A 27,356-nucleotide genomic window follows, 5' to 3' on the forward strand; every position below is an offset into this window, starting at 1 on the left:
TGTTATTTTGGGCTATGTTAATTTAAAGATATGTTAAAGTTCAATGTCCGTGTATTGCGGCAGAAGTCCCAACTGTTGCATATACATACAGTGAAAGCTAACACTAACGGACAGCATCCGTGGATGGACATATAATTAAGCTGATTTCCGTATTTCCTATCTTTTTACTACAGGCTATTAATACTGTTCGTCAGCACACACAATTTTAATTGTTTATCAAATTAACATTTGCACGCTGTGCCGCCAAAAATGCGCAGTGCTGCCATATCGTCAACAATAGCAGATTTAGTGCAATTGGCAAATAAATTTATGTATTTGATTAGGCATATATTTAAAAAAAAAATTATAAAAAAAAAATAATAGACTCCACAATTGTTATAGAAAAAGTAATTTCGATTGACAATTCAACTGAAATGGTTCTCATCTCGCCTGTTGCTCCCCTTGCTGTTGAAGGTCGGCCTGAGTTTCTGACGTATTCTAGGCTCTCCCTATTCTCGCCATCTTTTATTGCGGCAAGCTCATACATATTTTGCGCTCTCTGCGCTCGCAGTCAATTTCGATTGAACAAGCGGTGCTGACGGTCCTGTTATCGCGTGCTTTTTCAAATAAACTAACAATTCACATAAAATTGTCGAGCCGAGTAGACGTCCCGGTTTTTTTTGCGCAATAAACAATAAAAAAAAAGGTTTGCGTCGACGCGCTTAATTAACTAAACTAGCAGCAAATACCCATACGTATTAAACAAATTAAAGTAAGTTTGTGACCCGGCAGTTAGCAACAAGAGGCAGGGAACAGATTTGCAAATAATGTACATTTCGCAGATAATTGACAAAATCAAAGAGAAATTACAGCTGAGCGTAAGCCCTAAATGATGATTGCCGTTGTTTTGTTGTTGTTCTTCTTCTACTTGCGAAGAAGATTATTTCACAAGTTTTGCGCACAATTTCTATGTATAATACATACGTACACATACATAGCATTATTGGCACGTACAAACGCGCACACACACACATACATGCAGCCACAGACGTTTCCGTTGATTTTTTTTTTGCAATTTTAGCCGGCAGCAAAAACGTCATGGCGGCAACAGCTATTGAATTGTCCGGCATTCTTTTATATTTGCATTAAATTGAAAGTAATTTCACATTAGGCACATACTTGTAATTGCAAACGTTTAATATTTGATACAATTTCGTGCCATTTGCCGAAAATCACACGAAAACTGCCAAACAGACCGACAGAGAGAGCGAGAGAGCCTGCAAGTCATTGAGCTCTTGCATCTTGCTTTTTGCACCCATCTTCTCTTTAATTGGAAATTTTTGGCCGCCATTTTGTTCAGGTTTCGCCCTTTTCAAAATTCGTCTAATCACGATTGCCAATTGGCAGAAGAAAAAAAAAAAGGTTGAGAAGCGCCATTTTCAAGGTATACAAAAAAAAAAGTCGACAAAAGAAAAGGAAAAATTGACCAATTTGTAAAAAGTAAAAAAGAATTCCAATTAGTAAAGCAACAAGTTTGGCCGAATTTGACAGCTCCTTCAGATAAAAATAATGCCTTTGTCTTTGTCAGATGCCCCAAATCCAGAAGGCCGCTCCCGATTTCTCCGGCACCGCCGTGGTGGGTGGACAATTCAAGGACATCAAGCTGAGCGATTACAAGGGCAAATATTTGGTGCTGTTCTTCTATCCATTGGACTTCACCTTTGTGTGCCCGACCGAGATAATTGCGTTCTCGGATCATGCGGCCGAGTTCCGTAAGATCAATTGTGAATTGATTGGCTGCTCCACCGACAGCCAGTTCACCCACTTGGCCTGGATCAATACCGCACGCAAACAGGGCGGTCTGGGCAACATGGACATTCCACTGTTGGCCGACAAATCGATGAAGGTGGCACGCGATTACGGTGTACTGGATGAGGCCACTGGCATACCGTTCCGCGGCCTCTTCATCATCGATGACAAGCAAAATTTGCGTCAGATAACCATCAACGATTTGCCAGTGGGACGCAGCGTTGAGGAGACACTGCGTCTGGTCCAGGCATTCCAGTATACCGACAAGTATGGCGAGGTGTGCCCAGCCAACTGGAAGCCCGGCCAGAAGACCATGGTGGCCGATCCCACCAAGTCCAAGGAGTACTTTGCCACCACATCCTAAGCTCCTCCACCCCATACTTTGGTGCAGTGCGTCGCCCCAACGCAGGCTGTTGAGAAGGAAGACGAGAATATCTAATTGCGTCGCATTTGCAACCAAACAGAGGCTGCTCACACACACACACACACCTATATAATATTATTATAATACATACATATACATATATTATAAACCTAGCGCTAGGTCGCATGAATGTAACCCCTCCCCACCCACTTTGCAACCCACACACACACACACACACACACACACACACAAACACATGTAATTTAAGCAGAAAGTTTCAACAAGTTCTGTTTACTCGCAACAATAAAGCCCGCATTGAGTAGTAATTAAACACGTGGACTTCATTCGCCGCATAACATTTATTTATTTTTATCTCTGCTGTTGCCGTCCAGAGCCCCAGCTCCGTCCAAGCAGTTAGACTTTGGCTTATCTTTCGACTGTGCACATTGTGCGTTGGCTGTGGCTGCGTCTGGTCTGGTTATGATAACGATTTTTTCCAATTTATGCGTCTGCCTCACGTAACGCTCCACGTGTTGCACGTGCCTGGCGGAGGCGGCATCAACCTGTTGGCCCACTGTCAGGTGCAGCTCCCGGTTTCCTTTTCATTGCGTATGCTGCTGCAGGCCACGTGACCGACTGTACAGTGTTGCCAACTGTGCCGATTTCCCGCCAACTCTAGGCATTCCAGTGTAGCGGAAATTGGTTTCCTTTTGTTGTAGCGGGTTTTCCGCTATTTCGTAGTTTGCAAATATTTCAATTCATCTATCCATTGAGCTGGTCATATCGCAGCTTAACATTCTATTTGATCACGTGTTGCGAAGTGTGTGTGTTTTTTTTTTTAGTAAAACGTAGAATTCGCCAGCGAATTCAGCGAAAAACATAAAGCTTAACAATCAACAGTTATTTACCCAATAAGCTTGCCCCACCCAAGTGGTACTTCACTTGACTATATGTACATCAATTGTCTATAGCAAAGATAGCGAAAGCATATAGTATTAATAATATATTAAGATAATATATTTATTTTCAAGCTGGCGAAACTGTTTTCAAATAATTAGCTTTTTTTGCGGCATTAATCTAGCCTTTTTTTTCTGCTAACAAGCTGGCAACACTGGCGTTTGGTGTCAGCTTTCGCTTCGGATCCAGCATCAAGGCATGCGTCAGCAGACTTCTCAGCTTGACTTCGTTACGGCGTTGTTGTTGTTGTTGTTGCGATTCTAGCGCATCACGCGTTGTGCCATTTAAGACAAGGTCTACGTCCCCGTCTCTTTGGCCAAACTTGTTTTGCACACACACACACACACACACACACACACAGACGGGCGCAAAGCTTTAAGCCAGCTGCTAACTCGATCGAACCTACCAGAAACCAAAACCCTTTCCAATGCTCGCCGGCTGTGTTGCTTTTATTTAATTGTATGTACATTTATACATACGTTTGTATGTACAACTGTGTGTTTGCATATATTTATGTACATAATTTAGGTGAGCTTGTGCGGAGACAGCTGCTGAAAAAAGTTGCTAAATTACTTACCTGAGTGTCTGTGTGTGTGTTCATATGCTTAAAGAACATTTGATTATATGTATGTGTGTGTGTGTGCACAGACACAACACACACACACACACACACGCACATGGATACGAGTACATTTGTATTCAGTTCGTAGGCGAAATCCTAGCTTGTACAAACACATGCACACACACACACACACACACACATGCATATGTATGTAGTATGTACGGCTCTAAGCATGCGTGTGGGTGCACAAACTCAAAGTGGCAAGTTATAAACTTGTTGCTAATTTACCCGAGACTGCTCCCTAATGATAACTAGACTATTTGTTAAAACAATTATCTTAATGACTGCGGCGCGGCTTGCTGAATCATAGCGTTTGCGTTTGTACTTCCAATTTCAAGTAACTTTGCATTGGTTGCGAAAGGCGCTGTAAAACGTATAGCAACAACAGTTATGCCGAGAACGTGCACAACATAAGGAATGAGAACATAATGATCGTCAGCACAATTATCATTAGCGCTGTCTAAGACAATTTTCGCCGTTGCGGCGAATTGAGGACCTTTTGCAGCTTTGACATTTGTTGATTGTCAGAAGAGCAAAGAAAACAAATCAAATGAACAGTTAGTGCAAATGCATTGCAGGAAATGACATTCCAATGCCAAATCAAAACAAATACATATGAAGCACAGCCAAATACATGCATATGTATGTATGTACATGTGCACACATACATGCGTACCATTCACATTCACAGCTGTCTGGTTTGTCGGGCAATATAAATTATTATTAGTTTTCTTGGCGCAAAGTTTTATGGCTTGCTTTGATACAAATACATATGTACATGTGCATGTGCATGTACATGTATGTGTAAAGTCAGGAACTGATAAGGGTAAAAAGTCGATGTCGCGACAGACGCCATTAGAATGCCGTGTGGAAAGGCCATACATATACATACATACATACATATATACATATAAGCATATGTATGTATGTGCGTATTTTGATTCTGCCATTTTGAGGACCTAATCTGGCAAACAATTTTGATTAAATATGAACAGTTGTACACGTACACACGTGTACTCAGGTATGACAAGATGTTAAGCCCTGATAGGCAACTGTTCGATATTATTAATAAAAAAAAAATGGGTGGAAGGGTGGTGGGGGCCTCATTTGCCCTGCCCGGCCCTGCTAATTGATGTACATCAATTGAGCCAACTATTTCTGCGTGACACGCAATGTTGCTGCTGCATAGTTGTCTTTGTATGTCTATTTAATTTGCACTTAATCGATTTTTAATTACAGCACAATTGACAATTCATTCAGGTCCTTTCTGTGCGTGTGCCAGCTAATTGGCTTTTTTTTTCGTATTCAAAAAGTAACCACTTTTAATCAAAATTGAGTACGATTAGTTGATTATCGATAAATGATAAGCCCGAAAGTGTGCAACACTTTTTTCCAATGTTCCCAATTAGTTAGCAAGCTGCCAACTTGGCTTAAAAAATGTTGTAAATTATGCATAAAACCCCTTTGGTGCTGTTTAAAAATTAAATTTACGCTTATCCATACTTATATAAAACTACCTCATTAATGTTTATTTTCGACTTACCCTAACCTTGGCCCGTCGGCAGTGTTTCGTTCAGATTCCTAATTACTTTATTATCCTATTCGATGTGGAGACGGGCGCGGAACTATTTAAAACTCGGTCTGGTTCGATTCGTGATGCAAACAATGTTGCGAAATAACCGAACTTTTAGAATTTATTTGGCACAGGTGGCAACGCTTTTTCCATACATTAAAACATGGAGATTCTCAGTTCCTGATTATTTTTAATTATTTGCAGTGATTTCGGCAAAATTTTGGAATTTGAAACACTTTAGTCCAGATTCACAGCAACATTATCTGATATGACTGGGGAGTAGCCGAAATCCGTATCAAATCTGAGATCCGGCGGGAATTTCTTACTTCAAGCTGGGCCTCCTCACACAGGAATTCTCCTAACCGAGATTTGTTCTCATTAAGTTTACATCTTTTGCTTACGGACAAGTGCGCAGAGCCACGTTACAAGTTGGATTAGAGGCGACTCCAAATAGATGACACAGGGATTCATTATAAGTACAACATTTACTGCAGTTTTGTCACTTGAAGCTTACATTTGTATGAAAAAAGCGATTGTTATTAAAAATTATGTATTTATCATTTTATTTCGCGTTTTCTTGTTGTGAATCATTCAGGTTGTCTTTGAACGATGTTTGAAGTTATTTATTGTTCGTATTTGAACGTATTTTTTTTATCTTGTTTGTTTTTTTTTTTTTGATATTATCGCGACGGGGAAATAAAACAACTTGTACATATTTCAACTCCCCACACACACAAAATAGCTTTAGATGTTGCTGGCTTGTCCTACTGCTCCAGTAGCGACCATTTAGAAGAAGAAACCAAGGATTTTGCCACCCAGATGTTTTCTTCTGGCCTCCTCGTGATCCATAATGCCGCCGGATGTGGTCAACACGACATAGCCGAACTGGCGAGAGGGCAGCAGATTGTTGGTCCACTTCTCAATGTCATTGATGGGCACATCGAAGCGTGGCGAGATGACGCCGCATTTGTTCAGACGTCCGGTAAGGTTGACAACGATCTTGCCAGAGCGATGATCATCAACAATCTCGAATTCGCCGATATAGCCGTGCTTCATCATCACAGTGAGAAACTTGATGATGACTTTGGAGCAGGGGCGCAACAGCACCTGACGCTTGCCGCGCTTTTCTGCGTTGTTAATGCACTTCAGGGCATCGGCCAATACGTTCATACGCACCATGGCTGCAATTAAAAACAAATTAGTTTCTTTTTCACAGGCAAACAAAAAAAAAATTGTTGAAAAAAAAAATAAAACACGTGCAAATGCGGTGCCTTGAAAATATGCTACTGCCAACTCTCCTATGCCCCCTCCCCTCGCACAACGACTACAGTGGTGGAGCAGGGTTCACAGAGTTGCACTGAGAACTGTGTGCCCGGCTATGTAAACAACAACAACGTCAGTTTTGTCATATCACAAGCCCAATATTCGTGCTCCCGACAGCATTTGCCATATTTGTTGTACAACCTACTTTTTTTGCATTAACCATTTGCACTACCACATCCCAGTTAGTCACAGTAACAACAACAACAACAACTCAGTTGATGCTGCCAAACATGACGGCAACGGCGGTCTTTAGAACATTGCTTCACAGAAACAGAAAAAAATATATTAAAAAAAAAGTGATTGGATTGCCGTTTGATTTGCATTGTATTCATATGAATGCATACACTGAAATTGTTTGCAAGTTGCGCATTGGGCAACTCATCGCAGATCCGCTGATGCCGTCAAAACATCTTAGTTTCATTTCATACACAATAAAAAAAAAAGTATATATGTCGAGTTTTTTAGCACAGAATTTTCAAGGCACACGCACAAAATCCATAGCGCATATTAAGCAAGCGTTATAATTGTAATATTTGCCGTGTTTCTAACAAGAAATTAGGTAAAATTTAACGTAGATTACCTAAGATTTAATTTTGTGGTTTTTCAACACAAATTTACACGACCGCGAACGTATCGGAAAAGAGGAAGTCCATCTTGCCGCATTTGACAGCTGCAGCTGTCAGTGGTGAGCGCACACGCAGGGTTGCTAACAGCGCAGAGTTGCTTTCATAAAATTCAGTGGCTGGTTGGCATTGAACAACACTTGCTGTGATTTTTTTCGTTTTCCAACACTGCAGCACAAACAAAATGTCAAAACAGTGAGTTTTTACAATAATTTACGATAATATTAAAATTAATTTGAGAAATACTCAACAGGTTTGGCCTTATCATACCTGGCCAGCAGAAAAAGCAACCAGTTAAACCATTAGAGCAAACTAAGCCTTCCATTTTCGATGAGAGCAGCAACAGCTCGGTCAGCGACCATGACGCGGGTGCGCCAAAAATGCGCCTCAGCGGCAAAGCGGGAGTGGTCAGTGGTCCCAGTCTAATGGAGCGTCGTGTGGCGCGCAATATGCAAGAGAAGGCTCTGGCCGAGGACCCAACTATTTTTCAGTATGACGAGCTGTACGACGTTATGGACACGAAACGTGAGGAGGCCAAAGAAATCAAAAGGCTGGAGCCGCGCAAAGCCAAGTATATTGGCCGCCTAATGGAGCATGCTGAGCGACGCAAGCTGGAGAACGAGCTGCGTGTTGAGCGTCAAGTGCAAAAGGATCGCGAAGCGGAGGGCGAAATGTACAAGGACAAGGACACATATGTGACAGCAGCATATCGCAAGAAGCTCGAATCCATACGCCAACTGCAAGAGCAGGACAAACGTGATGAGTACCTAGAAGCCATTGGCGATGTGACAAAACAAAATGATCTGGATGGCTTCTACAGGCATCTGTACGAACAGAAATTGGGCACCCAACAGCCAGTGCCTAAGCCGAAGACAGCGCCCAGCACATCGGATGTGGCCTATAAGCCAATCAAGCGCGATGCGCCCGGCTCCAATAAACAGCGCAGCTACAGAAGGCGTCGTTCCTCGGCAGAAGAAGAGAAGCCAGAGGCGGCGGCAGCTGCAGCTACAGATGAAACCAAGGCTGGCAGTAGCAGCGCAAAGGCGCATCTGGCCAACAATATAGATGCCGATTCAGACTTTAGCATTGACGACTCCAGCGACGAGGAGGAGCAGCAGCAGCAGCAGAAGGAGCAGCAAAAAGAACCGCCCACAGCCACCAGTGCAAATGGCGTCAAATCGACAGACAAGCCCGTGCCACAACCTGATGCCAAACATAAGGACAAGCAGCCCCAGCCAGAGACAGAGCCAACGTCGAAGTCCACAGAGCAGGCCACCGACATCGTCGGCGATTTGGCCAAAGAGTCGGAGTCGGAGGATGTGCTGGCGGTTGTTAGGACGCCAGTCGATCGTAGCTACATTTGGCTCAAACGCACCGTGGGCGAAGTATTTGATGCAGCTCTCGCCCGTTACCATCAACGCAAACTGGCCAGACGTGCCTGATCCCGACTCAATTTGTGACAACTTAAACATTAAACGGCGCCTCGCACTCAATGTTAATTTTAAATATATACTTATGTACATAGATATTCACACACACACACACATATATATATATATATATATATAAATGTATATCTAAATTATGCGAGTGCTTCCTTTGCGCAAATATTTTGCCAACAGGCATTTGCATAGGCCGGAAAAAAAAGACAATAATGATACAGTAAAAACACGCTTGACGGAACAAAGCTAGTATCAAGATTGGGCTGGTAAATAAAATGTCTGAAAGGAAACTTGTATTCGAGTGTGTTTTTTTTTTTCAATTTAATTCAAAAGACAATCTGTTTAATCACATATTTATTAATGTACATAAGTGAAATAAGAATAAGATTAAGGCGCATTAAGGGTTCGTTGCAGAGAGCTTTCACTGTAGTCCATTTTTTGTTTTTTATATACGAAACACAAAATAAAAGAAAAGAAACCTAACAAAGACCAAGTTGGCGTTAGTTATTTCCTTTTTTTTTTGGGGGGGGATTTTTTTATTTTTATTTTTGCTTTAGCCGCAAATGCTGCAAATCCCTTTTATAAATAGGTGTGTCCGCCATAAAAGCGAAAGCCGGCAACGCTGAGCTGACATGGTTTGGAGCCGTTGTCGGTCGCTGCAGCGCATTGCAGACAAACACACGTACACGTACACGAAAGACATAGATAAATACATACACACATGCATACATAGACTGCAACCACGAATAGAACGTGCTGCTGTCAGTAGCATTTCCTTACTTTTGATGTTGTCAACGTTCGCGTTTACCTCTTCTTCTTGTTCGGCCTCGTGTACCCATCCTTGCCGTCGTGTCAGCGAAATTAATATAGAAATCCATTTTCTATTTGGCAAGACTTGTGCTATCTCTGTCTTTTGCATTGCCGCCATTGGCGCTGAGTGCATTTGGGTTGCCAGATGTCTCGCATGTGCGCTCTGTTTTATTCATGACCCCCGCCCTCCCCCTCCCTATCACTATTTACAGCTTTATGCTAACATACAAGCAAATGTTGGCGCTTCCTGCAGGTGGCTCGACATTTGCTTGCCTCTTTGATTGTGTCATCAATCACAAGTTGCGGTTGTCCTTGTTTTTGTTGCCGTTTCCGTTGATATTCGTACCACATTTTAGGCAAATTAATATGATTGCTGCAGAGCAGTTACCTTAAGCTAGACAGAGAAAGTGTTATTGGCATCGCATTCTGCATCGTGCAGGCGATCGCAAATAAGGTCTTGCGTCTCTTTCTATTAGCCACACTATCTATCTATTAACTTATCACCGGAATAATTGCTTAAATCAAATGCAGTTAACTCTCGAAAGCATAAAAACTACATTTTCGAGTAGAAAAGTCGTAACTGAACTTTCTTATCGATAAATATCGATATCGATATCCTGTAAATTGGGCACACTCGACCATAGCAAAATGTGCGCATTCGGTTTCGCTTAATATTTTGCATCAGGGCCTTAAAAACATACGTATAAGTTATTGCCAGTCCCTTTATGTGACCCGATTGTCTCATTTTGGAACTGCAGCAGCAGCAGCAGCTGCAACAGCTTCTTGCCAATGTGCTCCCGTAATCAATTTGTGATCATAATTACGTGGCTTTGGTTTTGGCCATCCGCCTTTGGCGTATTTCACGAATAGCACAATTTCAATCTGAGGGACCAGAACAAAGGCAAACATTGGAGCATGTGCCTGCTGCCTGCTAACCCACTGCAATAAACCAGAGCAAAGGCTTAAAGATGTGATCATTCACGTGTAAATTCAATTATCAAAATTTCCAATGCGCCCGCTTCCAACTGCTGTGGTCAGTTGGGCTGCTACAGCTCTGGCGTCTACGCTGTGCATGTGTGCACTGAGAGAAAAACCAACTAACTAACTAACTAACTACAATATGCTGTATGCACTTGATCCGCCTTTGGAGCAACTGGTTCGGTTCACAGTTCGGTTCACAGTTCGCAAAAAAAGAATTTCGCCCGCAAAGGATCTGGTAACATTGATTTCTGCTTGATTTGAGTACATTTTGGTTTTATTTTTTTCGCTGTGTATGTGTGTGTGTGTGTGCTTGTGCGTGTTGGTGATTTATATGTGCAGCAGACGCAGGCCAAGGCACAGGAGCAGGCGCGTCCAAAATTCCGCTGCAATGGACAGCAGCGTGTAATGAAAAACTGCGCATGGCTAGAAGATGGCAAGGGTTGGGTGTACGGGCCACAGGGGTAAACTTGAGAGGGGAAGCTGAAGGTTGGCTGCCAGTCGCCAAGGCGAAATGACAAGCACACACACACACGCCACGTATCATTGCCGCTGCATCTCTTTGTATGTGTGTGTGTGTGTGTGTGTGTGTGTCTGTGTGCGTGTATTGTCGCTTGCAGTGGGCGTAGGCGTTGGTGTTGGAGAAGTGAGGGGAGGGGGGAGGGGGTGTATGCTGCCTAATAAGCAGGAAATTAAAATGTTATATGCATTGCCCCATTGCCCCTTGGCTGGCTGGCTGCCGCTTCGTTCCCTCTTTCACTGGCATTGTCAACTCTGGCTCTGCTGCTGCTGCGGCGGCTGCGGCTGCTGCTATTTTCCGTTCATTTTTTTTTTTTTTTTGTTGTTGCTCATTGTGACCCAACGCCCAGCGCCCACCACCCACCGCCTTGAAGTATGCATTATTTTTACGTGTCAGTGCGCATTTTTGGCATAATTGAAGCACAAACAGCGCTGCCTGCCTGCCTGTGCCTGTGGCTGCGGCTGCGGCTGTGGTTGCTCTGAAGGTCGCCCTGACGACATGACATTGCGTATACGCCACCGAGAGGTTGGGTCCAGCTGCCGACAGCGGGAGGAAGGAGGGGGGGGGTGGTGCTGACGGATCGGGGTTTAGTTGGTTCAAGTTTTGCCCGGCCGAACTATGCGCCAACAATAACAACAACAGAAAATTTCAATACAAGAGCAAAGTTTACGGCCCCAAACAGTTCTTTTGGCGACAATTTGTATGCTCTGTGAACAAAGTGAAGAGGCGTATATGGGTTATGTGCACAGTCTGTTTGTTGGTCCGACTGAACGTATTTCTGTCTGCGCCATAGAAAAGAGAGAGGAGGAAATCGAAACAATATAGGCAGGTCTTACCTCAATTTATGAGAATCACGGAGAAAGGCGTTCAAATAGTTACGCTTTTAATTTGACACACTTTTAATTGTGAAGCCCATACGGTCACAATTGGGCAGACCCTACTTGACTTTTTGAGAATCGCCGAGAAAGGCGACTGTTAAGTTCACAACAATTTAAATTAACATTACACTTTTATTCGTAAGCCACTGTTGAACACTTTACCAAAAAAAAAAAAAAAAAAAATCACTGAAATTACATGAAAATGGGCAGCCCTTAATTGAATTTTTGAGAATCGCCGAGGAGGACGGTCGTTATTTTTGAACTATTTATACGAATTAATATATTTTAGTTATGGTCGAGTATTTCTTACTCGATTGACTTCTATCCCCCATTACTTTTTGAAGCTCTCTCTCACTTCTATTTTTCTCCACTCTCTTTTACTCGCTCTCTTTATACAAATTCCACTCGTATCTACCCATTTCTCTATCTGTCGAGTCTCTCATACTTTTCAACTTTTGTTCTTGCTCCCTCTTACTAATTTTCTTTACATTTTCCTCTCTCAATATCTCTTTCTCTGTGCCTCTCCATCATTTCTCCCTGAATTCTCAGTGTTGGTGTTGACATACTCTTTTTTTTTGTCTGAGTAAGTCAGTAAGACGGGGTCTTACTCACCTTTTGCTTTCTTGTTCACTCTCGCTCACTCTCTTTCCAACGTTATATCTCTCTCTTATTGTCTCTCACTTTCCCAATCTCTTTTACTTTGTCACTCGTTCTCTGTCTCGTATTTTTTCACTCTCTCTTTCTGGTTCGCACTCTCTATCTCTCTCTCTCTTGTTCCATATCTTTTTCTTACCTCTCTCTCTCTCTCTCTCCCTCTCTTTCTTATTTCTTTCTCTTACCACTCTCTCTCTCTTTTATCCATTCTATCTCACGCACGCACACTTTCGCACGGTTTCCTTTTATTGTTTCTCTCTCTCTATCTCTCTCTCACAGTTACTCAGGGTTACTCACTTTTACTCTCTGTTTTCTCTCTCGCACTTTTACGCGCACTCCTTCTATTTCTCCCGATCTCTCTCTCACTCTCACTCTCTCTCTCTCTCTTCCTCTTTGTCATTGTCTTACATACTCTCTCTCACTTACTCACTCTATATATATCTCTCTCTTTCTCTTTTACCCATTCTCTTTTCGTAACTCTCTCCCTCTCTCCCCAACTCTTACCCACCCTCTCTCACGCTCTCTTACACTCTCTCACTCCACCTCTATTAGTCTTTCTCTTTCTCTCCCTCTCTCTGTTCTCTCTCTATCTCTCTCTTCCTCCCCCTCACCCTCACCCTCTATTTCTCTCTCGCTCTTTCTCTTGCTTCCTTCCTATTAGCCCCCTCTCTCTCTCTCTTCCTTCCTCTTACCCCTCTCTCTCTCTTCCTTCCTCTTACCCCTCTCTCTCTCTCTCACTCTCTCTCGCAATCTCTCCTACCCAATCTCATTCTCTCTCGCTCTCTCTCCCTCTCTCTCTATCTTATCCGCTCTCTCTTGTCACCTCTCGTAGCCTTTCTATCTCTCTTCCTCCCTCTTACCCTCTCCCTCTCACCCTCTCTCTTACCCTCTCACCCTCTCTCTATCTCTCTCTCTCTTATCTATTCTCACCCTCTCTCCCTATCTCTCTCTCTCTCTTACCCATTCTCCCCCTCTCTCTCTATCTTATCAACGGTCTCTTTCCACCTCTCACAAGCTTTCTCTCTCTCTCCCCCTCTCTCTCTCTTTATCTCTCTCTTTGTCCCTCTCACTCTCACCCTCTTCCTTCATCTAACCCTCTCTCTCTCTCTCTCTCCTCCTCCCTCTCTCCCCTTTATACTTTCTTACCCTCTCCGCTCAGCATTGCCTCTGCCAGTTTTCGGTATACCCCTCTAGATCTCTATTTGATTTACTGACTTTCCCTCTTACGAAACTTTTCTCACTTTTACCCGGCTGCAAGTTACGCATTTGTTTTAAATAAGTTTTTCATCGTATGCTGCAATTTGGTTTCAGTTGCAACTTCTTATTACGCATGGGCGTGGCAGACCACAGATGCCCCCTCCCTCCCCAGTTCCACGCATCAGTTACGTCGACCCTTCTTCATTGTGGGAGCTCGCGTTCTGTGCAAAACCTAATTAAAAGTGCTTTATTATGCAATTAATGTCGAGATAATATCGCATTCGCATTGTGCTGCATTTTGCTGCAGCAGGCACCAAGCAGCAACACGTAATACTGTACGAAGGGGAAAGGGGCAAGGGGAGGGGGGAGGAGGAGTATGGATGGTATGATCCCAATGCCAAAGAAGAAGAGCTGGTCGTGTCGTCTTTCGAGTTTTCGATTAAAATCAAAATCAAATTTCGTGTCCATGAAATATGAGAAATATTCGAAGGTAAAGCAAAGAAAGACACACAAAAACCAATTAATGTTTATTACGCAACAGAAGTGAAAACAATCTGACTTTTTACTGATTCACATTTGATGCGAGCGTGGCGTTGCCACGTGCATATACGTATGTACGTACATGTGTGCATGTCGTATCGTGTTTCGCGGTCGTCGTGTTATGCATGTCGTGTCGTGTATGCGACACGTGCCCATCGCTAAACATCGCAACGCCTCGCATTGCATTTGGTTTCGCTGTGTGTCAAAGTCAAAACTTAAGTTTACTTTCGCAGTCTCCCTCTCTCTCTCTCTCTCGCTCCCACTCTCTGCCTCATTGTTGACAATTATTTTGCATAAATTTGAGTGTGCCCAAAAAAAAAAAAAAAAATACTAAGAAAAAGAATGTTGTAATATTGTCATTTTATATTCGGCCATTGCCCGGTCAGTCATCATCCAATTTCTGGTGGGTGCTGGCGGATTCTTTGCACTTGGCTCTTGTCTTTGCTTGGCCCTGATTTATGTGAATTTTGTGCTTTGGCCCAAAAATGCGATCGGCCCCGCGGCCCCGTTGTTGCTTTTGCTTCTGCTTCTTCCTCGACTGCTGCATCTAGCTCACACACACACACACACACACACAGTTATTTGTGAGTGTGCTGGTATTGGTGTGGGCATTGCTGTTTATACGATAAAACGCAAAGCATGCTAATTTATTGCTGTTGATTTTAATAACTTTTGCCAGTTTTGCTATGCAACAACGCCCAGATAACTATGCTAAACTTTATTGAGTCCATGTCTGTGTGTGTGTCTGTCTGTGTGTGTGTGCATGTGAGCAGCTGTACAGTTATTTTATATGTATTTGTATATTTACTGGATTATCTTGGTTAGCCGTTGTAGGCGTTGCCACATTGCGGCCGGCCACAGGGTGCACCAGGTGTGGCACATATTCAATTACAGGATCACATCAACGAATGAATGCATCTTTTTATTATGCAACTGGCCCAAATTAAGCTCTGGCTAATGTAACGGCTGGCAGGATGTGCACATATTTGATCAGAAATGTGGGCGTGGCCTGAGAGTTAGAGCCTCTGTCAGGGCAGCATTTTATGGGTGGGGCTTGACTCTTGTCCACTTTGAATGGCATATTCATAATTACAATTAGCTTGTATTCATGGCATTCATTTGGCGCTCTTCGTCGCAATTGCAGTCCGTAATTGGACACACAACAGCAGCGACTGCAGTTCCCTGTTCGCCCTGTGCTCGCGCCGGCGTTGCCCAATTGCTCGACTGTCCAACTGGCAGCCAATAATAATGCGAGTAATTTGCACAAATTCCCGTTCACTTAAAACTTTGACGCTGATGTCCAAAATGGCAAATTGCAACAGATTTTGAGTGCAGCTTGCTGTTTTGGCAATTTCTACAAAATTTCTCATCAATCGATGAATAAATATTTTTTTTGTATGTATTTTTGTGTGTTTAAAACTTTACGCGCAAAGTTAGCCAATTGTTTGGCGGAGTGAAGTGGATTGCAGAGGGGAACGAGAGGCAGCCAGAGTTGCCAGAAATTCAATTGAAATTGCATTGAAATAATTTACCATTTCCCATTATTGTGTACATTAAACAAGCATCAACACAAAAGGAATGTAAATGCGTTGCCATGCGTGTGTGTGTGTGTGTGTGTGTATTTGATATTTTATTATTTGCTTCGCTTTATTCGCACAATTCGAATTTGCGCAATTTATTTGCTTTGACTCTTCAACTTTCCGACAGCAGCTGGAATTATACAAATTTGTTTCAATTGCTTTGTTATTGTTATTGTTGTTCTTGTTGTTGTTGTTGTTTTTGTTGCAGGCCTCAATTGAAAATTCGTAAATCGAGGACAACGGCCAAATAAGGCGCCCGAAACTTAGCCAGGCTAAATCGAAATGATTTCTGCGATTTTGTTGCCAAAATTTACACAGTTTAATCGCTTCGAGCACTTGAATATTAATTGGAATCTTAAACAGAGCGAAAGGTAACTTTTCATTTGACAGTGAGTCACCCTGTGCCTGCGCTGAGGATCGCCCACATAAATATGCTATAAATTATGCTCAGCATTCCGTCTGGCGAATTGTTTGGTATTTTCATTCAAATTTTCAAATATACAAATATCAAATTATCTAACTAAAATATCTTCTGTCTTGCGTTAAAATAGGAGAATAGGTTTTTTTTTGTTAGAGTCAAATTTTGTGATTGGGCGAATTAATTTTTTATTTTTTGAATTGAAAACCAGCTTGGCTGGTTTGTGTCTAAATAGGCGTGTTGCTTAACAGTTCGTTGAGTTAGCCGCTGTTAAGCCTGTTCGTTAAATTTGCAAAAGTGAGTTTCGTTAAGTGTGGAACTGCAATCCAAATTACAATCCACACTTGGCCAACTTAGCCAAGTTGACAACCAGCGGCAAATTTATAGCAAATGAATGCTGTCCCAAAGCCTGGTCGCAAACCACTCAAAATAGGTCTAATTAATGCTTGCTTAGCGCAGACACGCAACCAAAGCTTTACAGCTTAAGAGAGCCGCAAAAGAGCGCCACACTTGCAAAGCTCTTCAATAATGCGCATACGCTGCGTAAACTGCGACTCGTAGCCTGCTTTTGGGCGCGTTCGCTCGCTCAGTTGGCCGCGCGATGTCGCCCAGCATGGACAACGCCATGGACGATGCGTTACGCACACAATTGGCCAATTGCCGTTGCTCAGCCTCTGCCAGCAGCTGCTGTTCGCGTTGCCATTGTTATTGTTGCTGCTCTTGTTATTGCTGTTGTTATTGTTGTTGTTATTGTTGTGTTTCTTGTTATTAACGCCAGCAGCATCGCGGCCATTGTTATTGTTAATACGCATCGAACTTTGCCCAAATTTGCGGCGAAACATTTAACATTTACTGTTACATTTTGCTTGTGGCGCCCTGTGATATTGTCAAGCGGAATTTAAAGAAACATATTCGAAAAATAAAAAATAAAATAAATAAAAACTAAAACTTAAATAAAATAAAATAATATATATACATGTAAAACAAGTGCGCAGTAAAGTGAAAAATTAGGCTAATTAAGCTTGAAGTGAGTGGGGGAAAAAAAAAATGGCCAAATATTGCAATATATATTTAACATTTGTTAAATAAATAAATTTTGATTTTGTTTTTTTGTATCGAAATACATTTTAGTGCGTGCAGCTGGAAGCAAAGCGAAAGTAAAACCAGCTACTTGCATTTTCCGCAATGTGCGTGTGTGTGCGTGTGTGTGTGTGTACGTGTGTGTGCGTGTCTCTTCTTCCGCCAACATGCTCCAATTTTGTGTTATCTGCTGCCTCTCACTTTTGATAGCTTTGACTTTTGCTGGATTCTTTTTTCCCACCAACTTTCGCTTTTAAATAGCTAGCATGTGTGTGTGTGTGTGTGTGTGTGTGTGTGTGTGTGTGAATACTATCAAATGTTTGGGCTTTGAGCTACGACTGTTTGACGTGACCGAAACTCATTTGGCTGCCAATTGGACCAACCGTTTCACTGTCCAGCCAAAAGCAGGTCACTTGCCCTTCGCACAATCTAACCCCCCCCCCCCCCCCTTCCCCCCTGGCCATCACCCTGTTCATTGTCATAAATCAGCCAGATAAGTCTTATAAGTAAAAAACATATTGGAAACCAATTCATTATTTCTATCTACGTATTTGCTAATTTCTCCAGCTTTGTTTCAGAGTGGCCAGCTTGATTTTAGAACAAAATACTATATACTAAGTGGACCGTATTACTAGAGCTTTACAACACTAGATGTTGTGGCTGCAGACTTTTGAATGTTATGTTCAATATATTTAATAATTTTTATTTTTTTTTTTTTCTGTGCATATTTGTCACACTGTGCACAGTGGAATGACCTCGCAGTAGGTTAATGAAAAGTTGTTGTTGCTGCTGCTGCTGCAAAAGTTCTGCAGTTACTTGGGATGACAAAATGGCTACCCTCTCACTCTCTCTCTCTCTCTCGCTCTCTCTGCATCTCGCTCACTCGTGCTCTACTTGTTTGCGTGTAGAGCTCATTAAACGCTTATTTAATTATAATGCATTTATGTTGCTGCATAATTCAAATAAAATGCCGCCGCCTGCAATTTTCGTCAACGAAATACAATTTTTAGTATTATTTTTGGCAGTTAAGTGCGAAACGGGGCCATTTGGCGCCCCTCGCTGCCCGCTCCCTCAACCCCAACCAGCACTGAGGAGGAGGCTGTGAGCGGGTTGCGGCTGCAGGCCAGGAAGTGGCCGCATTAGGCTAATGGGCTCTCAGCCAAGAACTGGAAGCAGAGCAAGAAACATGATTATGACAAGATGATGTCAGCTGTGAATGTGACCAGCTCGGATGGGATTAACTTTGCTCTTATTCATATGTGTGGACACAACAGTTAGAGCCAGCGTGCCGGTTCACATTGCCACGCCCTCTAACAGACTTTGATCTGTTATAAGGCTGCAAATAATTCCAATATCCCATATAGATGTAGGTCAAAATAACCCACCCTCATAACTGGATCAAATCTGATCCGATTTGCACTAGGCTTGGCTCTTTGTTCGATTTGGCATCTAAGATCTGGCAAGCAAATTTCCTATATAGGTCTTTCCTATGGCAGCTATACGGAGGAGTCAGAGGAGTTGATAGAGGAAGAGGCAGAGGTGGAGATGGAGGCGAAGCAGGCAAAGGAGGAGGTAGAAGAGAAGATGAAGGAGAAGTTGACAGAGGAGTTGACAGAGAAGGAGACGCAGGACGACTAGGACTAAGAGTCTTGATAACATCAAGCACATTTTTGGCCATTTCCAATGTGAGGCAATAGTTTTGATACATTGTCAACGTCATGTGTTTGCGCCCGCCGACAGCTGTTTGGTCTTTGAAGTGGAAATGCTGCAGCTTTGGTTACAAATTCAATCAAAAAACTGTCAACTTTTAGTTGACAAACGGTCGGTGGGGTTAGGTGGGGCAGGTTGTACATTGAGGCTGCATAGAAATGAAAATAGAAATACAAAACAGAAATAGAAATAGAGACAGACACCTGCCGCACACAATCATAGGACATGATACGAGCTGGGATGAGTTGATAGCGCGTCGAGGAGCCGTCTTCTGGCTGGGCTGATGTAAGGCGATGCTAGATGAAAGTGTTGACGCTGTCGACCGTCAACCGTCAACCGTCAACCGTCACTCGTTTCCCATTGTTGCCACCTCTCTGGCTGGTCTCTGTGTCTTGGACTTTCCCTCTCATCGTTTTGGTTTCATTTAAAGTTTGGGTACGAAAGGCCGCTGAAGTAACTGTGCCAAGTGGTCGCCGATTTGGAGCTGAGCGCGTGCTCAAGGGTTTGTCCCAACGAAGCGGTGTGAATACCGATATACAATAGAAAGGTTTGCCCTGACAGTTGCCCCGATGAAAGGCTGTGAAGGGAAGCAGCACCAGAAGGAATGCCTTTCACAAAGAAGCTAACACGTGACAGGAGTAGGTGATGCCCAGAGAGAGGAAGGGTAGTGTGAAGGGTTGTCCAGGGCGAAGGAGATGGGCTTGTGGAAGTACTCCTCCTCATGCCTCGAAGACAAACAATGTTTCGATGGGGAAACTCTGCCTGTCGAGCAGGCGGAGTGGTTACAGCGAATGGAACTAGGTCAGGGAATGGTCCAAATGAGAATACGTCCTATAGAGAAGAGGAAGTGTACATGGTTTTCCTAGGAGTGACAGCAGCAAAAGTGGATTAGCCTTATGGAAGACCATTACGATGGATAGGATGTGAGGCCATTAACTAGGGGTCAATCACAAGGAAGGAGTAATAGATACATTGCGGAAAGCATGGTGGAATAGCCAATGTCTTAGAGCTTCCCAGAATGGAGCAACGGATGGATGCCTCCTTAGAGGCAGGGTTTCCTCTAAGCAAGCAGCAGGGAAGTCGAATGTCCTATTAAAGGGAGGAATAGCCAATGTCTCCCTTCCCAGCTTCCCAGAGAAACGAAGCGACAAAGGATGTCTCCTTAGAGGCAGGTCGGTAGGGTTTTCCTCTATGCAAGTAGCAGGGAGGTCGGATGTGCCGATGGAACCACAAGGGCTGAGCGATAAATGCTCCTTGTAGCACTCACTTGAAGCCTGGCTAATTTCGAGGATATTCCTTGCCCGTTCCAGCTGACAGCCAAGGGGAAATGCATGCCGCCGCGAGCTGCTGCTAAGCTACTCGACTGACTAGTTAACTGGCTGGAGCTATGGACAGCGCACCCATGTCGCTGGCATTTAGCAGCCTGGGGCTGCTGCTGCTGCTGCTAGTGATGGTGATGTGCGTGCTGTTGGCCTGCCGTTGCTTGGGTCCGCGTGCCGCCAGCTGGATGCGTATGCGCTCCAGCAAGGAGGAGAAGATTGGCCTGTCCAAGCACAAGCTGTTCCATCCCAACGGCTACATGGCCAGTGTGAGTAGCGCAGCTCCAGCTGCAGCCGTAGCCCATACTCAATCGTTTTTTCCGCCCGCAGATACAATCCGGCTCCGAGTTTCTGCTGAGCACCAGCGGCAGCTTCAAGCGCTTCGATACCATTGACAAAGACGACCACAATCGTTCCCAGCAGCAGCTTCTGCAGCTGCAGCAACTGCAGCAGCAGCAGCAGCAGCAGCAGCAACAGTTGCTGCTGGGCAATGGAGGCGATAATATGACCACGACGACGACTCCTTTGTGGAATCTGCCGCAGGCGGATGTCAGCATTCCGCCGCAGCCGCTGCGCCCGGCGCCGGCGCCCAACAGCGCCGGACCCAGCAGCAAGACGGTCACCTTCTCCTTCAGCCAGATCAATGAGTTGGACTCGCCCACAAGCCAGGAGCCGCGATCCTGCCTGCGCCCGGCAACTGTTGCGGCTGCTCTGCCGCAGCCGCTGGAGGCGCCGCCGCCGCCACGACTAACCACATCCGCATCGGTGACGCTCTCGGCGACGGCCATACCGCGTCCTATTGCCAAGCGGCAGGTCTCGCTGCAGCAGGGCATCAATCGCAGCACAGAGCCCGCAACGCCCCCGTTACAATCCCAGTCCCAGCCGGAGCGTCGTCCGCCAGCTCTAAAGCGTCGCAATTCGAGCACGAATCCCTTTCTGTGCGAATCCATGGAGCAACTGCCGCCGGCGACGCCGCCGCCACCAGTGGAGCAACTGCCGCCGGCAGCGGCGCAGCACAATGGCAATCCCTTTGTGCACGGCCAGAGCCTGTCCAGCCGTCTGCTGCGGCTGCACAATGCCAACAATCCGTTCACGGGGCTGACGCAGCGCGTCAAAGGGCCGCACATGCTGCAGAAGACCATCTCGGAGGATTATCTGTTCCGCAAACTGGGCGCCAACGGACAGCTGCCCAATGGACATGGACATGGCGCCGCGAACGGCAACGGCAACGGCAACTCCACCTGGTGCTTTGGACGCTCGCTGCTGCGCCAGGATTCGAGCATCAGCCTGGGCCTGGGCAGGCGTAACAGCTCCCAAATGTCGCTAGACGGCTCCATTGAGGGCATCCATTTGGAGCACGGCATCTCTTGCGATTCGGTCAACTCGGATGCCTCCTCGCTGTGCCTCGACCAGCTCGATCAGCCGTACACGCAAATCACAGGCTATCTCTGCGTCGGCCTGCAGTATGACAAGTGAGTGCCCATTCATTCAAATGAAAATCCATTTGATGCATGCGACACTCATCTTTCAGGCACAACAGCAACAGCGGCGAGAACGAGGAGGAGGAGCAGCTGGAGCTGACGGTCAGCGTGCTGGAGGCCAAGGGACTCCTCTGTCCGCTCAGCATGGGGCTCGATTCGCTGGACACATTCGTGCGCATCTACCTGGTGCCCGATCATGCGGGCGGCATGCAGACCAAGGTGAGTAAAAGCAAATCTAGCAATGGAGCTTTAAGAAAGCTTTAAGTCTTAAGAGAGCTTTTAGCTCGAAGGAGTTCAGGCAAGCTTCAGATTTGACCATTTGAGAATGAACGAAATAGTAGAAAAAACGAAGACAAGGATAATAAAAGTTCGAGCTTTAATAAAGCTTTAAGTCGTAGGAGAGCTTTTAGCTCGAAGGAGTTCAGGTAAGCTTCAGATTTGACCATTTGAGAATGAACAAAACAGTAAAGAAAACGAATACAAGGATAATAAAAGTTTGAGCTTTAAGAAGGCTTTAAGTCTTAAGAGAGCTTATAGCTGGAAGGAGTTCAGATAAGCTTCAGATTTGACCATTTGAGAATGAACAAAACAGTAAAGAAAAGGAATGCAAGGATAATAATAGTTTGAGCTTTAAGAAAGCTTTAAGTCCTAAGAGAGCTTTAAGCTCGAAGGAGTTCAAGTAGGCTTTAGACTTCGTTTGATTATGGGTTGAAGCTTTGAAGCACTTCTCGCCAACTTTCTGCAGCAATTTGTAGACTCAAAGCTCAGCTTAAAGCTCGCTTAAAGCTTTTGCTGAAGAAGCAATCTCTACGTAGGTCCCACTTAGAGTAAATTTCATATGGATTCACATTCTCGTGCCCTCCGACAGGTGGTTAAGTCAACGCTGACGCCAGCCTACAATGAGAGCTTCAACTTTCGACTGAAGCGACAGGCGGGCAGGCGCTCGTTGTGGTTCCATCTGTACCACAATGGGCCCGCGCACACGCTGATCGGCGAGGCGGAGATGGAGATTGGCGAGTTGGCGCGTCCGATAACCACGTGGATACCATTGTCCGATTCGCGCAAATGCAACGCACGCTGGGGTGAGCTGATGTTCTCGTTGAGCTATCTGCCCACAGCGGAGCGCCTGACCATTGTCGTGGTGAAGGCGCGCAATCTCAAACTGGACCTGGACCTGGAAGCGGAGCAGCAGCAGCAGCGGCAATCGCCCCCAGCTGCCGCAGTGCAGCACGTGTTTGTCAAGGTAAGCAAGCAGTGCTTGGTATTTATGTCAGACCATGAGCTCCACGTGGCTTTGTTCGTTTAGGTCTATCTGCTGAACAACGACAAGAAGGTGCTGAAGAAGCGCACCTCGCTGAAGCGCAAGGATCGCTGCCCCATTTTCAACGAATCGATGATCTTCAGCGTGCCGCCCCAGGGCCTGACCACGGTCCAGCTGCGCTTGACCGTCTTCGGTGTCACCGACAAGGGTATCGTGCCGCTGGGTCATGTCATCGCCGGCAGCTGTGCGGTGGGCAAGGGTCTGCGCCACTGGCACCAGATGCTCTCCTCGCTGCGCAAGCCGGTCGCCATGTGGCATGTGCTGCGACGCGCCGCCAACCAGCCCGTCTTCATTGGCGGCGCCGAGGCCGTTGTTGCCGCCATGCAGAGCACTCTGCAGCGGGCGAGCGCCAAGCGCAACAGCATCGTCTAGAGGGTTGAGAAGATCGAGCTAAGGCGGCAGCGAAGGTGGCAGTGGCAGTTGGAGCGGCAACTGGAGAGGAAGCAGCAAATGGAGAGGAAGCTGAAGCTGGAAGTGGAACGAGAGCTGGAGCGGGAACTGGACAAGGAACTGATGAATGAAGTGGATCGAGAATTTGAGTGACAACAAGAACTGGAACAGATAGTGGAACCAGAGCTGAAGCTTGAGCTTGAACAGAAGCAAGGTGGAGCGAGAACTGAAGCCAGAGCTGGAGCAACAATTGGAGCTATTGCTGAAGCCAGAACTTGGGTGGCTGTTGAAGTGGCAACTGGAGCGGGAGCTGGCAAAGGAATTGGAGCAAAAACTACAGTTGGAGCTGGAGTGGCAACTGGAGCAAGAGCTGGAGCAAGAACGGGAGCCATTGGCGTGGCGACAACTGGACAAGGTACTAGAGCAAGAACTGGAGCTTGAACAGGAGCGAGAGCTGGAGCGAGAACTTTAGTCGGAACTGGAGCGGGAACTGGCCAAGAAAGTGGAACGAAAACTTAAATGGGAGCTGGAGTAGGAGCTCGAGTGGTTGCAGTCATTGCTACATTCTCCCTCGCTCCAGTTCTCAGCCTCAACCCACAACACATAACCCACATCCAACTGGCATGTGCCCTTGTCCCACCTTCAAGATGGCAGCCTGTGCATTGCATTTACTAAATTTCTTACTTTTCTACAAAATTCCTATAACAAATGCGCAATAGGGCATTTAGGTTTAGGCATTATCTAGTACATAGGCGTAATACCAGATAACAGAAAAATCTACGAAACTATTCCAGAAAACCTTAAACTAAACTTAACAGAAACCCCGCACCAAAGGACAAATCGAGCCTATTAACTAGCTATATATATATATACACACACACACATATATATATATATAAATATATATACCAGATATATACAAATCTATATAGCAGTATTTGGTATATACTGAATAAATACCATATGTAGTCGTATGCATGCACAATATTTATGTACTTATTAAATACTGCACGCACTCATTGTTATCAAGCATTTACCACTTATCGATAATTATCGAGCTGCTTAATATCGATCAGCGCATAAACTAGATCTAGATCTTCGGCAAGTCGATTATTAAATACCCTTGCCATACTGCAACAAAATTCAATTCAATTTGGATTCCTCAACTTCAATCAAGCCGACTTTGTACTTTTGATTCATAAAAAGATCGAGAAATTATTGCGATAGCTTATTTGGATATTTAATGATAGTTCCATATATTAATGATTGACTGTCAGACTGCCAGACTGATTGATCGATTGATCTTACGTGACGTGATTTTCGATAACAAATATCGAATATGTCTACTCATATATAACTGACTGACGGTCTGATTGACTGACTGACTGACTGACAGATTGACTGACTGACTGCCTGATTGGCTGGCTGATTGATTGACTGACTGAATGACTGATTGATTGGCTGATTGACTGTTTGACTGACTGACTGACTGATTGACTTGCTGATTCACTGACTGACTACCTGACTGACTGATTGAGTGACTGCCTGACTTTTTGACTGACTGATTGACTGACTGCCTGACTGATTGACTGATTGACTGACTGACTGACTGACTGACTGATTGACTGACTGACATACTGACTCGCTGACTGACTCCCCTACTAACTGATTGACTACGATGAATATTTTGTGACAAGATTTTCGACAACTTCCAATTGAATGCACTCTTATTTTTAGGGTGCCCGTGCAAAGCCGGTTAATACCTCCCAGTTGTCCTCGCAAGGGTAACACAATTGTCAAAAACAAATTTAAAACAAAAATAAATAATTAAATAAAACAAAAGAAATAAGTTAAAATGAAAACAGCAACAGTTGTTCAAATAAGTTGACGACTAACTGAAAGAAACACATAATTTATGTCTGAGAAAAAAAAGCTGGCTACTTTTTAAGAAATTAACTTATAAATTGTATGCATAAATATCGAAATATATATATAAATATAAATATATTATATTCTATGAATAGATAAAACGTTTTCTGGCAATCAAGATTGTTGAAATACTTAAATACAAAATGGAAAAATAATTCAAATAATAGAAAAAGAATTGCATATGAAAAAAAAAAAACCCGATTCGAGCAATGTGATATGTAATAATTCAGATTTAGCTAATTAAACGAGATATATGTGAACGTATATGTGTATTCGTATTCGTAATTGTATTTGTATTCGTAATTGTATTTGTAAATGCATTCGTAAATGTATTCGTATTCGTATTTGAATTTGTATTCGTATTTGAATTTGTATTCATTTGACAGTATTTACGAATGGTATTATACTAGATATATATCTATATATATATATAAACATATTCGATAGATCGACAGACTTAGCACAGTTTGGAGTTTACAAATGGGTTTTCGATATGAATTACCAAAGAAACCATAAACATAATGCACATTAATCCGATCGATTCGATCGTTATTGTGTTCCAGTAAGAAATTTCTTTGCTAACTTCGGCAGGCCGAAGTTGAAATACCCTACCATTGTGGAATGTGCGCGAAGCAGGCAAAAACTTGAACTACTCTATGAAAAAGATAATATATATATATATTGTTTTGCCAGAAATCAGCTGGAGATTTTGGCTCTAGAATATGACAGTCAGGGTATATATAGAGTCCATATAGAGATTATCTACAAAATGGCGAAACAAACAAAAAACTTTTGCAAACAAGAACTTTCATTTACTAAAATCCAAGATACTTCCGATCGAGAGACAAACACACGAACTTCGTTTCTGTTCCAGAATCTATTTTTTCGTTTTCTCAAATTCGACTAGAACGAAAACCGAAAGCCACACAAATTAAAGCAAAAGACAATAACTTTGCAAGCATTTAAGAACAAAGATTCCAAAAAACCAATTATTAAACATAAAATAATAGCTTGAAACACCTTTTGTTTACCAGGTTAATTACCTGACGCGCACCTGTATGCATATTTCTTCGATCTATAGCTAGACATATTCCAAAAAAAAAAACTGAGAAATCTGAGAACTTTATAAATGACCAATCAATCCAAAACCTGGCACACAACCTTTAGCAGCTTTAATATTCCAACTAACAAGTAAATATAAAACGAAGAAAGATTTAAATTAATTATAAAAACTAAGAAATAAATGTAATTGCTTATAAAATTAATTATTGAAACATCAGTTTTGTACTTTAACTAAGAGTCTCAAGCATAAAATAGCTACAAATTGTTAAAAACTTAGTTCAATAATTCTCGTGTTGAATATTTGTATTAACATGCATGCATTTGCTATACACACACACACACACACACACACACACATTACACATACTATATATACCTTATATATACATATACATATACATATATCTATATATATATCTATATTGGATAGATGTAAACGATCTATATGCGAATGCTACAAATTGTTATACAAATAAAAATCGAATTGAAATAAAACAAAAGTACATTCAAATAGATTAACAACTACGCTCTACAGAGTTAACACGACCGTAGAATACCCTGTAATTGCATATGACTTGATTTTAAGGTGAAGACTTGGCAGCAACTGGATTCTGACTTGGCATGTTCTTTCCATGAAAATCAGAGATATACTCAATCCAGAAAAGAGTTTCACGCTGGGCATATATATAGAGTATTAGAGTATTATAGAAAAAAAGAGCATTATATAAGTGTATTATAGATCTTGCAGGTTCCAGAAGATAAGATATCGATTCACTATAAGTCAAAGCAAAATCGAT

General features: G+C 43.5%; 4 protein-coding genes and 1 long non-coding RNA gene across 5 annotated transcripts; 4 read left to right on the top strand and 1 right to left on the bottom strand.

Annotated features, from left to right (window-relative positions):
* Positions 1–549: 549 nt before the first annotated feature.
* Prx2 (Peroxiredoxin 2) lies at positions 550–2,483 on the top strand. Its single transcript, XM_002057934.4, has 2 exons — positions 550–751; positions 1,568–2,483. Exon 2 carries the CDS (start codon positions 1,568–1,570, stop codon positions 2,150–2,152), a length of 585 nt encoding a protein of 194 aa, XP_002057970.1. The 5' UTR covers positions 550–751; the 3' UTR covers positions 2,153–2,483.
* A 2,678-nt stretch (positions 2,484–5,161) lies between these two features.
* Positions 5,162–6,036, top strand: LOC138911784 (uncharacterized). Its single transcript, XR_011417427.1, has 2 exons — positions 5,162–5,438; positions 5,509–6,036. It is a non-coding gene; the product is annotated as an uncharacterized lncRNA (long non-coding RNA).
* RpS15Aa (Ribosomal protein S15Aa) lies at positions 5,838–7,316 on the bottom strand. The gene is made up of 2 exons (XM_002057933.4): positions 7,208–7,316; positions 5,838–6,485 (listed from the first exon to the last, which is right to left on the bottom strand). The coding sequence occupies exon 2, from the start codon at positions 6,481–6,483 to the stop codon at positions 6,091–6,093; it is 393 nt and encodes a 130-aa protein (XP_002057969.1). The 5' UTR covers positions 6,484–6,485; positions 7,208–7,316; the 3' UTR covers positions 5,838–6,090.
* Positions 7,317–7,361: 45 nt separating this feature from the next.
* LOC6634551 (nuclear speckle splicing regulatory protein 1) lies at positions 7,362–8,988 on the top strand. Its single transcript, XM_002057932.4, has 2 exons — positions 7,362–7,445; positions 7,504–8,988. The coding sequence occupies exons 1-2, from the start codon at positions 7,435–7,437 to the stop codon at positions 8,690–8,692; spliced, it is 1,200 nt and encodes a 399-aa protein (XP_002057968.1). The 5' UTR covers positions 7,362–7,434; the 3' UTR covers positions 8,693–8,988.
* Positions 8,989–16,869: 7,881 nt separating this feature from the next.
* On the top strand, positions 16,870–27,025 carry Syt12 (Synaptotagmin 12). The gene is made up of 6 exons (XM_032440574.2): positions 16,870–17,294; positions 20,368–20,645; positions 20,707–21,848; positions 21,908–22,076; positions 22,726–23,100; positions 23,164–27,025. The coding sequence occupies exons 2-6, from the start codon at positions 20,445–20,447 to the stop codon at positions 23,548–23,550; spliced, it is 2,274 nt and encodes a 757-aa protein (XP_032296465.1). The 5' UTR covers positions 16,870–17,294; positions 20,368–20,444; the 3' UTR covers positions 23,551–27,025.
* The last annotated feature ends 331 nt before the right edge of the window (positions 27,026–27,356 follow it).

This window comes from Drosophila virilis, chromosome X, assembly GCF_030788295.1.
Source record: "Drosophila virilis strain 15010-1051.87 chromosome X, Dvir_AGI_RSII-ME, whole genome shotgun sequence".
NCBI lineage: Eukaryota > Metazoa > Arthropoda > Insecta > Diptera > Drosophilidae > Drosophila > Drosophila virilis.

Bases quoted from the DNA above. Each gene is read 5' to 3' on its own strand.
- Prx2 (XM_002057934.4), top strand. From the start codon at position 1,568: ATGCCCCAAATCCAGAAGGCCGCTCCCGATTTCTCCGGCACCGCCGTG.
- RpS15Aa (XM_002057933.4), bottom strand. From the start codon at position 6,483: ATGGTGCGTATGAACGTATTGGCCGATGCCCTGAAGTGCATTAACAAC.
- Syt12 (XM_032440574.2), top strand. From the start codon at position 20,445: ATGGACAGCGCACCCATGTCGCTGGCATTTAGCAGCCTGGGGCTGCTG. The intron at 21,849-21,907 runs GTGAGTGCCCAT...CTCATCTTTCAG, and splicing joins GTCGGCCTGCAGTATGACAA to GCACAACAGCAACAGCGGCG. The intron at 23,101-23,163 runs GTAAGCAAGCAG...TTGTTCGTTTAG, and splicing joins TGCAGCACGTGTTTGTCAAG to GTCTATCTGCTGAACAACGA.